Raw genomic sequence first — 11679 nt, forward strand, 5'->3', positions numbered from 1 at the left:
ACCTTTGATGTAGCCCTAAGACAGCACCTGCACCTCCCACTGCTGCTCTGAAGACGTCAGCCTTACGCAGAAAAGGCTTCTGCTTATGAATCCAGCATCTCATTCAGCTCGCTCTGTGAGCAGCCTTAGCTATCCTTAACTAATCCCACTGCTTCTCGTTTTTGCTACAGCTTGGCTTAGTACAGGGCAAGATTTTTTTGCTTGCTATTATCAGGTTAAAACATTAAGACTGTGTCCATGTTAGAGCTCATAGAAGGTAAGTTAAATGTTTTACTGGTACTCTAGTTAGTAAATATTACTGTAAGATTCAGCATTGAGGCATCTAATAGCTGATTTTGTTCTTGATGCTGATAAATATGGATTGTAATATGGCAGTTGCTTATTTAAAGAGTATCTCTATTAGGTAGTATTGCTTTAAATTCTTTAATAAGCTTTTAGGAATCTTATCAATATTTTCCATGTGATTACTTTGTAGCAAGCTGTTGTGCTCTGCTAGTATTAAGTTTCATTAATTTTAGAAAGAAAAATAAATGCAAAAGTTGTTCCTAAAATAGATTTTCTTTTAAATAAACTTATTTAAGAAAGTGATGGTTTGGTAAGATGTGTAGCTGGGGTTTTATGGCCCCTTCATTTGTGTAGGTCAAGTGTTTTAGAGTTTGTTCTGAGATGATGTTTGGGTCTGATAGTAATGCAGAAATCTCTTCAAACAACAGAGTATCTGAAACTAAGCTACAGTGATTTGTCCTTGGAAGCAGTGCTGCTTTTTATTCCTAGTGGGTACCACTGGGAGGCACAACTAAATGAAATGAAAGGGATTAAATATAGCAAATATTTGTTAAGGCAACAAAGCATATGGATTTCCATCATTTGTATGCATAGGAACTAGGCAGTTTAAGAAAATGTAATGAAGTTCATTGACTTTGACTAAACAGTCATTTTAGATGTGTTGATTATTTGTCTAAGCACCATCTAAACTGGCAGTGTAGGACTCATAGTGCTAAGAAAGTTCATTTGTGAATTACTTCTATGTAATGTTTACAAATCTGATAGAGATACTACGTACAATAAGAAAAAATAGAAAGAACACAATATGTTAAAGTTAATAATTTTTCTCTGCTTTAACTTACACACCACCTTTTCTTTCTTTCTTTCTTGCTCTTCTAGTTAATGGAACCCCTGGTAGCCAGCTTTCTACTCCCCGCTCTGGGAAGTCTCCAAGCCCATCTCCCACCAGCCCAGGAAGCCTGCGGAAACAGAGGGTAAGAAAATGAGGAAACTGATATTTGAGAGTGGCTGAGCAGAGATCTTTGTGCCATCAAATAGCTTTCTCCACAAGTGTCCATTACACTTAAAGGGATGGGGTGAAAAAGTTTGGATACCATTCTTGTTGTGCTTGTGCAACACTTGAACAACTGGAATGCAGCTGATTTCTGCCTTTCAAAATATTAATTGTGCTGGAAAGTAGTTTAAGAAGAGAAAAAGAAGATACCTCAACTGTTGTTTTTAAAACTTTTTTTTTTTTTTTGCATCTTTTTTTTTTTGGTCAAGCCTTTTACAACTGGAAGAAAGCTTAGACATCATTCAAGTCCTACATTTTTAAGTTGGTAGTAGGCAAGATATCCCTTACAAAAGCCATCCCAGCTTTCATTCTAAGGCAAAATGAAAAAGTACTCTGTAATTAAGTCTGATTCAAGCATATACTTATATTGAGCCACCCAAATTGGCTCAGTAAGAAGACAAGAGCAAGTTGCATTGGTACTTGGTGGCCCAAGATTATGAGTAGACTCGGCTTTCTAATCCCAAGACCTAGGAAGACTACATAATGGGTATGTCCAGATGAGCGTGGATGTTTGTTTCCCCAGGGACAAGTAGCAACGGTGCACTTCGTGCCACAGTTACTTGTCCCCGGGGAAGGCCTGTGCCATGCACGCTCTGGCATGTGACAGGTTACCCCAGGTGGGGTAGGGGAGACTGGGACCAGCAGCCTTACCTGGGGGCCTCCTGGGGCTTCAGCCATGGCAGGAAGTCTGGCCAGCAGCTGGAGTATGGTTGGCCAGACTTCGGTTTTGGGCGATGTGCGCTACTGTCACGTGCACCTCCCCACTTCTTTTACTGACCCCGGGATCTCCTCAGGTCAAGAAAACACCCCACGTTGCAAAGTAGAAGCATGGGGAATGCTTGCATGTGTAGTGTGTGGTGCCATAGATAGGTCTGAAGTGCCACATACCGCACTGCCACACTCATCTGGACACAGCCAATGTGTCTATCTATTGAGTAATGGTGCTAGCCTTGTTACTACTTTAGCTATTCCTGTGTAAAGGAGCATTATTGGTTCAACCCAGCAGGACTGTGCACATTGATTTAATTGCATCAGTTCAAAGAGAGTGGGCCAGATGTCCATTTACCTTCTTTTCTGACAGTTTCTGAACTGTTGGGCCTGGGCCTCAGTGACATGTTTTCTGAGGCACTGCACCTTGTCTCAAATTTCTGTTGAAAAATGCAGTTAAACTCATGCCTTTTTCTGCCTCCTTTATTTATAACCAAACTATCAACTTCCTATCTCAACAGAATAGAATTGCATGCAAAACTGACAAAGAAAATAGCTTCAAACCTCATGTTAGTCAGGTTCTTGATTATTTGAGACACAACAGGTGAGAGCACGAGTTTCATTTAAGACGAATTTTTACTTCGTAACTGGCATCTTGGTCCTTCTGATCTTACAAGGCTTATGGCTTAATCATTAGAAAGTTACTGGAGAGGAGGGGAAGAGTCACCTAAAGTCACAGGATTTCACATTGTCAATAAAGGGTACCATATAGATTAGCACAAAGGATTCTCTCATTCACTGTCGCTACCTCTTTTCTTTGATAAGTCACCATCATTTCTTTCCTTGTTACTGATGCTTTTTTCCCATCAGGGAGAGCAGAAGATAATTTTCCTATTATGAGTGTTCACTGGGGAGGGGGTGAAAGCAAGCAATGTGGCAAGCACACCAAATGCATCCTGTTCACAAAGTCCTTGACCCCCGAATGCAGAGTATGACAAATGACTTCTTCTTACCTTGTTTTTCTGCATGAAATCAGACATGATGTCATCAAGTTGGCATTTTAAAGGATTTTAAGCTTTTTCTGGTGATGGTATGATTTTGTTCAGTTTGAGGAAAGTTCATTTTCAAATGCAAGCTAAACTAGAAGAGAAACTATACTGTCATTAAAAGATAGAATTTTGCCCTCAGAGGGTTGCATGGAGTCCCACAAAGTTTGGTGAGAAATGCACAGTATGCACACATACCTATGGACAGAATTTGACCCCAAGTATCCTCTGTAGTGGAAAAGGGAAAAAAGGTAGGTTGTTGTGTGCACACTTTATGAAGATTATAAAAACTTACATTATGTGTGTTTATACAGAGACAACATCTGTTTATATACAGTCATATATTAATTAGTATAGAGAATGTTTTTTGGGTTGCAAAAGTGAACACTCCAAAGTTAGAAAATACAAGATTTACAGTTGCCACACAAATTTAATTTAAACCCCTTTCCACGTATAAGCTGTGAGCTAAATGAAGTCCTGCAGCAAAAATATGTTATTCCATCATTAAAGATCATAATGCATGTTCATAATGAGTGAATTATTGTTTCATGGACAAATTGTGGGTGCTGACTCTTGCAACCTAAATAATGGTCTTTTAATGTTGTCTTTGTATGAAATTGCTATCTTGTTTTAAAAACAAGGTAAAATCAAATGCAGGTATCCCATAGAGTTTGAACTATAGGCAAATCAAGGGAAGGGGCAAGATAGGAGGATGGCCTGCTGGAACAAAGTGATAGAAGAAACCCTGCAAGCCTCTCTCTGTCCTGCAAGATGTAGGGAACTCTTGCTACATATAGTGCCCCAGGTGGGAACATGGGTTGCTGAAACTACATGGTCAGTTTGAGAGTTTATGATTGGATTTTACCTGGGACATGGCAGAACTCCTGCATTTGGGGCTCCTGATGGGAGGCAGAAGGGTCATGTACTGTACTGAGACAGGAGGATCATGTGCTGAATCCCACAAAATGTACATGGAAGTGAAGTCTCTCTTAGCAATCCTTGCCCTCCAGCTGAAGTTAGGGAACCTGCTTCCCATAGGGGTAGGGGATGCTGAGGTCATGTGCCAGGTCTGGGAGCCAAGACAAGTGCTGGAAGAAACCCTAGCTCTCTACCTGATTGCTCATAGATTTTCCAGCATGGTCTTAGTACATGGCCAGGGACACAACTGAATAGAATGTCCAGCAATTTTGGCAGGCTGTCAAAATTCTCCTCCAAAGCACAAGTAAAGAAAGGAAATAGTCATTTGTGACACTTGAGCATTGTGGGTTTTTTTGAAGGGCACCTCTCTAGGCTGAGGGTGTTTCTCCTTATTGAACAGCAAAGGTTTGGAACAAACAGCAGTTAGTAGGGCTGTGCGAAATTTCACCACAAGTTTTGTTTCAACGTTGTTTTGACCTGTTTCGAGGTTGAAACAGCAAAATTGAAACAAAACAGATATGGTCGAAACAGCCTCGAAATAAAACAAGGCAAGTCGAAATGTTTCACCGTTTCAACGCTGTCTCAATGTTTCACCCATAGGCTATAATGAGGAAGGTTGAAACAGCCTATAACTTTGTCATTTCTGGCCAGATTTGGATAAAACGTGCAGGAATGGTAGCCCCTTCTGAGGGCATGAAGCTGCTGCCAAGTCACCTCTCAGCCTTCTCTTTTTCAGACTGAAGAGTCCCAGGTCCCTCAGCCTTTCCTTGTATGGCTTGCCGTACAAATCTCTGACCATATGGGTAGCCTTTCCCTGGACTCTCTCAAGCTTTACCATGTCCTTGTTAAGGTGTGGAGCCCAGAACTGGACACAGTAATCCAGCTGTGATCTCACCAGTGCTGACTAGAGCTGAGTAGAGCAGGAGAATCACTTCTTTGCAATGGTTTTGCTGGAGATGCATCAATCGATGCATGCCAGCATATTGCTGGCCCTCCTGGCTACAGCATCGCACTGCCGGCTCATGTTCAACTGTGGTCAATTATTACCGCCAGGTCTGTGGTGGCAAGTGATGGGGGACCTTCAGTCCTGCTGCCTGATGAAAGGCAGCAGTTGCACAAGCACCCATGTCATGAGTTTTGCCTGTGAGCAGCTAGGGGTGCATGGCCCCAGAACCCCTGCACCTAACTCCTTGACAGCTGGCAGGCTTAGTGACTGCAGCAGGGCCTAGCAGCCAGGCCTGCAGTAGTTTCCCCTCCCCCATGCCCCAAAATAGACACAGTCCCACAAGCACCCATGGCACGAGTTTTGCCTGTCAGCAGCCAGAGGTGCAGGGCCCCAGAACCCAGACTCCCCCTGCACCTATCTCCTTGAAAGCTGGCAGGCTTCATGGCTTCAGTGGGGGCTAGCAAGCCTGCAGTTTTCACCCTGCTGCACCTTAACACACAGTGTCACCCATGTCGTGAGTTTTGCTTGTCCGCAGCTTGAGGTGCAGTTTCCCCCAAACCCCTGTACCTACCTCCTTGAAATGTGGCAGGCTTTGTGGCCTCAGCAGGGGCTAGCATGCCTGCAGTTTTGACCCCACTGTGTCTTAACACATACACGTGACACAAGTTTTGCTTTCAGGATTTTGGAGTGCAGTTTCTCAGAACCCCCTACACCTATCTCCTTGAAACTTGGCAGGCCTTGTTTCCTCAGCAGGGGCTACCACTCCTGAAGTTTTGACTCTGCTGTGCCTTAACACATACACGTGACATGAGTTTTTTTTCTCAAGACTTTGGGGTGCAGTTTCTCTGAACCCCCTGTACCTATTGTCTTGGAACTTGGCAAGTTTCATGCCCTCAGAAGGGGCTACCATTCCTGCATGTTTTATCCAAATCTGGCCAGAAATGACAAAATTATAGCCTGTTTTGACCTCCCCCATTATATCCTATGGACAAAACGTTAAAACAGAGTCGAAACAGCAGAACGTTTCAACGGAACGAAACAGAACAGCTGTTTCGACTCGAAACAGAAGTCAAAATGAAACACTGTTCTGTTGAAACGTAGAAACGCTGGTAGAGACAGAACGCTTCCATTTTGCACAGCCCTAGTAGTTAGCTTTTTTCCCAGTGGAGCTTGGATGTTTGCTTAAAAGCTGGGAGTCCCAGATCTCATTCTCTCTACCACAAGGCTATTTCACTTCAACAGCAAAAGAAAAAAAAAGAAAGAAGGAGGCATTAGGCACTTCAACCAGAAGTCACTCACAACACCCCTTATAATATGTGCTCATTTAGGCATTTAGGGCGTTTACAGACATGCTCCAGGGCCGCGCTAAATAAAAGCACCCAGAGCATCATGTGTATCAGCATCCCCATGCTGAAAAATGGCGGGCGGGGGGCGCTTTAAACTAAAGCTTATTGAATGAGCTATAGTTTAAAGCACCCTGCCACCATTTTTCAGTACAGGGACACTGATACACGTGACGCTGGAGTCTGCTAGAACATGATAATTTCCATGCTCCAGCAGACTTGATTAATCAAGTCTGCTCTGACGCGCTTGAATTATACTGCATCAAAGCAGCTTCCCTGCATGTGTGTAAGTGCCCTTACTTTTTAAGAAAGCAGTCCTAGCACTTCTAAAACCAATGAAAATTTTACCATGGACTTTAACAGAGCCAGGATCTCACCCTGTATTAGCCTGCTCCTTACAGTAAATACTGATATGACCTTAGCAAACACATTTAAATACACAGCAGTCAGAAAATGAAAGAGTAGAATTCATCCTTAGTCACTTATATGTATGTGCTTTCATACATCCATGAAACTTCCATTGAAGTAAATGAGCTGTGCATGAATACTTCAGGACAATGTGTGACCAGCTTCATAAAAAGGCAAGGTTTAACAATATAGCAGTCCAAAATAATTTAACACGGACATCTTAATGTCACAAAAAAGATTTTTAACTCCTTGTATTTCCTATATTCGAAGTGTTTAAAATTGTTACCTTAACATAGTAGTAATGTATTTCTTACAGTTCTATACTGTAGATTTTGAAAACAGAAAATGAGTTAAACATTTTAATATCACTACATACTTTACTCAATATTTCCACAGTTGCATGGTTGAAGACCTGTGCATTTGAGGTTTGCCACATTTGTGGTAGAGACTTGTTTCTGTTACGTGTTTGCACAGCATCTTGCACCATGATTCCAAGTTCATATGTAGGGCTCTTAGGCACTGTGGTAATACAGGATGATAAATACATAACAACAGGGGAAACACATACCTTATTTGACTACCTGTGATATGATTCATGTTTGTTTTTCCACAGTTTTGTGAATAATGCTAATACAAAATTTCCTCTAGGATAACAGTATTTTGCACGGACAATGGATTTTTCAGTTGCTTACATCCGTTATTTTAAATATGGCTTTGTTAATTAGCCTGGGCAGTAGTCCCTATTAACACTAATCAAGCACAAAAATTTAAACATATAGGCCACTTAGGGTTTTTCCCTACTCTTTCCACTGCTCTTTCAAGGACATTGTCAAGACATATGTTCCACCCACCTGCCCCAGCTCCAGCTCCATACATGCCAAGTCTGGACATGAGTCAGGACATCCTCAGGATCTCTGTCTCTGGTATGCTTGACAGCAGCAGCGGGAAGTAGAAAGGACACACCACAAGTGTAGCCTAGCTATCTCATTTCTTGGTTTGATGAGTACAGAGTAGGTGGACAGGGCATGCTTTTTCATGGCTCTCTTGAGAGTGCCAACACAGAAATACAGACAGCATTGTAAGGGCTACAATCTGCTTCACTGCTAAGATTTTTAGTGGCACTTGTGCAGTTTTTTAGTGCTAAGTTATGAAACAACATTCAGTTTTGCCCCATGTCACAGCCTAAGTTGCACTAAAATGCCTAAATTCTTTATGCATCCAAATTTTCTACCCATGTGGCTAAGACTATCCTACTGTACATCCTCAGGACCAATGCAACATGGGCAAAAAGGCATCTAGCTACATTTACACTCTTTTGCAATCCACTTCCATGGGCTAGGGACAAACATTCAAAAAGCCAGAGCCTGAATTGATTCAATCTTTGCAGGTTACTCTAACCTGCGTAAATTGAACCAAGTTGCAAATGGACATCCACTTTTGACTCTGGAAATACAGGCACATGCCCGCAGTGTCTCAGGCCAGAAGCCAGGGGGTGCTAAAGCAAGCCCTCTGCTGCAGAGAAACTAATTTAAGGGAAGAGGTGTGGCCTGAGTATGGTTGGGAAGGGGTTTAAACCCCTACCCTAACCAGCAGTGTCCCCAGCCCCAAGTGTGCCTGATGGGGTAGGGGAGAGACAGCCCCCCACCCTTGCTCACTCACTGGCTGATGGCAGGAGTGGGAATGGGACCAGACCCCAGTAGCCTGAGGGGAAGCAGGGGTTTAATCCCCTCATTGTAGTGGGGGGGCCGGGGGGGGCAGCTTGGGCACCAACAGGCTCTGCTTATGCACCCCAGGCTGTGCACTTGCACCTGGGGCCACAGGTGACAGATGCCAGTAGCCTGAAGGGGAGGTGGGTGTTAATCCGTCCCACCGCAGGCAGCAGCGGTGGAGGCCCTGTTACGTATCCTGTGCCGAGTCCTCTGAGGAGAAGCCAGCTGGCTGCGGGGAGGGAGCAGGGAGGGAGGATGTATGTGACCTGGCTGTCAGGAGTGGGGGGCCTGACTCACCACTGCCTCCTGGTACAGTAGCACGGCCCGGGCTGGGGTGGTCCGAGGGAGTGGGTGTCAGTGACTGCCACCTCCTGTCCCACACACCACGGTTTTCAGGTGGGCTGGAGTGCGGCTCTCTGCCCCTGCCTCTCCCAACAGCAGCAGTGAAGTGAACTATCGCAGTGGGCAGAGGTGAGGCACCTGCCACCTGCTGCCTGCTTGCGGCAGCACAAGGCTCTTGGTGCAGGTTGCTGCACGCCAGTCACTGCCTGTGCACCTGGGCCGCGGGGCCAGGCTGGAGCAGGCTGTGGCTGTCCGTTGCCTTCCCACACTGCTGCCCACACCTATGGCCCACAGCAACCTGTCACAAGTGCCTGGGGCTGCTGCAACTCGGCAGCAGGTGACAGGTGCCTCACCTCTGCCAAGCTCCCATATTTGGTCCACAACCAGGCTGTGCCTGACACAGGCGGTGGGAAGCCCACAATAGGGCTATTCTCCCCCTCCCCCCAACACTTCCTTCTCAGCCAGCCTGCCAGCCGGGGAGGGGGCATGGCCAGGTGATCACCCCGGCTCCCAGCTCAAGTTGGGACTGCGGGCTTCCCTGCAGCCAGGAGCTGGGTGGATCACTCTGTGATATGTTCTCCCCAGCTGGCAGGCAGGCTAAGAAGGGAATGGGGAGGAAAAATGGCAGCCTCCTCCCCTTCCCTCCTCCACCCCTATTGCAGACCCCTGATGCATCCCAGGAGCAGGGGAGTGAGAACAGCCCCTGGTGCCACTGCTTCAGTGAAGCCAGCCTGAGGGAGTCAGAGCATCAGGGTTGCCCGGTGCCTCCTGGGCAGAAATGCAGCCTGGTGCCTCATCCCTGCCCCTGCTGGGGAGCTGGACCCGCCCCAACCTCCTTGCAGGTGTCAGGCAAGTCCTCTCCCCCACCTGCATGGCTGGACCCAGCCCCCGCTGCCTGTCATCCCTGCCTGGCATAGCCTCTGTGGCTCCTGGCCCAGTCCACCCACCAGGCTGTGGCAGGGCTGCAAAGCGCCTGGCGCTGGAGGAGGGCTGCAGCTCCCCTGCCCCTGACTGTCCTGCAGCATGGGGCTTCCCAATGAGTGTGGCCTGCAGCCCAGCAGGTCTTGTGGGGCAGCTGGGGACAGAGTGGGGTGGGAAAAATGCCCACCCCATACCTAGTGTAGCGGGGAAGCTGGCAGTGGGGGCTGTACTCTCCTGCTCCAGCTGAGAGCTGAGTTGATTCCCTGGCAGAGGAGGAGGTGAGGCAGGAGAATCCGCCACTCTCCTGGCTGCTGGGGATGGAAAAATCCCTTCTGGCAGCTGGGGTCAGGACCAGCCCTGCTCTGTTGGAGCAGAGAACACAGCCCAGGGCTGAAAAGCATGCTGGGATGCTAAGATTAAACTTAAACCAGGAAAGGGTCTGGGACAGAAGTTCCATAAACCAGTTTGACCCAAATCAGTTAAGTCTGATACTACATTTAACCAGGTTTATCTTAAACCAATTTCAGCCATTTTGAAGCTGGTTTATGTGCACTGAACTTACGTCCTGTTACAGGTTTCAACCGGTTCCTGACCACTTTAATCGGTTTATGTGTAACTTCTGTTCCTATGAAGATACACAAATGTCATGCAAGGCCCTTGTGGAACTGTGGCTGGGAAAAAAAACCCTGACTAGAGACTGTTTGACACTGCTCATGTAGTAATATCACCTAATCTTTTCCCGGTAGTCTACTTAATAAGGCACTTGCCCAGGAAATGGCAGTCCCAGGTCTACTTCCCCATGAGAAGATTTGAATTCTGATCTCGTACTGTATCCCAGGGTAGAGTCCTAACCACCTAGCAACAGACCTGGTAACCTGGAGAGCCCCCTCCGATTGAAGCTAGGTCACTGGGCCCAAAGAGGAAAACATTCATGGGGAGAAAAATGGAGAATGACTGTAACTTAGGGAGATGGGCATTGCCTTTGCATGGAAGGAGTGAGTCCTTGTTTCTACTGTTGCTTGTACCTTTAGTTTTACATAGTCATTTAAAAAATAACACAAATTGGGGCAGAGAACAGGCTTTTTCACAGGGTGCTCCACGTGCTAAAAACTCCCTCCTAATGGGGTTGAAATATATGCCCATACGCTACTATTTTGAAAGCTTCCTAGTGGCTGTTCTCATTAGAGTACTTCATGTAGGAGAGTCCTCTTGGATAACATGATCCAGAATCCTAACAGAAAGGAGGGTATGACTGTGTCTGGATAGAGAAGAATAAAGCCTTGTGGATTGGTAGGAGCAAACCTCAATGTTTCTAACTTTCCTTTCAAAAGAAGAAAGCCCACATGTGTACTCCATCATTCTCCAACATAATGTCACTAGCCTGTCCTGTCATATAGGACACTAAATGACTCTCCACTGTCAAATCTCTCTTGAAATCACATCTCTCCTGTGACAGCTTGCTCATGCATCCATCTTGCACAAAAGGGTAGAGTGAGCACACTATTTTGTGTTCAGATCACCTTGTGCACCACAGGCCAGAGTCCCTCCTACTTGCATTGATGTGGGTCCATTGGGCCAGATGCTTCCCAATGTTGCTAAAGTGTAATCCAGAATAGTGCCATTACCTATGATGGCATTACTTCAGATTTACATCAGTGTAAGTGATGCATTTGGTATTAAATAATAATTGGGTAAAATGCTTAACTTAGTGAGATGGGAGTAGATTCCAGGACTGTCTCCTTCCTAGCTATGTCTCACCTTGCTCAGCCATGGAGATAGACAGGGGGGCAGCATCCATAGGAAGGGGTAAAGGGTGTTCTTAGCTGTACCTAGCCTGCTGGCTAGGGCACCCTGCTAGGTTATAAAAGATGTGGGTTCAAACCTTTTAGGCAGAGGGAAGGCCAAAACCTAGGTCTACCATGTTTAGGACTGTGCTAGCTTATTTGTGAAAGTGGAATTTTGCTGCTAGTTAGACACAATCATTCAGGTATGCATCCTG

At 45.7% G+C, this 11679-nt stretch overlaps 1 protein-coding gene across 3 annotated transcripts in view; it reads left to right on the forward strand.

Annotated features, from left to right (window-relative positions):
* LOC102379795 (serine/threonine-protein kinase DCLK1) overlaps nucleotides 1–11679 on the forward strand; it is a 410739-nt gene that overhangs the window by 323631 nt on the left and 75429 nt on the right. For all 3 annotated transcript variants that reach the window (XM_014525416.2, XM_025191247.1, XM_025191248.1), the window contains exon 6: nucleotides 1165–1259. In XM_014525416.2, the coding sequence (XP_014380902.1) occupies nucleotides 1165–1259 (95 nt within the window). The remainder of the gene's footprint in view (nucleotides 1–1164; nucleotides 1260–11679) is intronic.

This window comes from Alligator sinensis, unplaced genomic scaffold (genome assembly GCF_000455745.1).
Source record: "Alligator sinensis unplaced genomic scaffold, ASM45574v1 scaffold1034_1, whole genome shotgun sequence".
NCBI classification, from domain to species: Eukaryota; Metazoa; Chordata; order Crocodylia; family Alligatoridae; genus Alligator; species Alligator sinensis.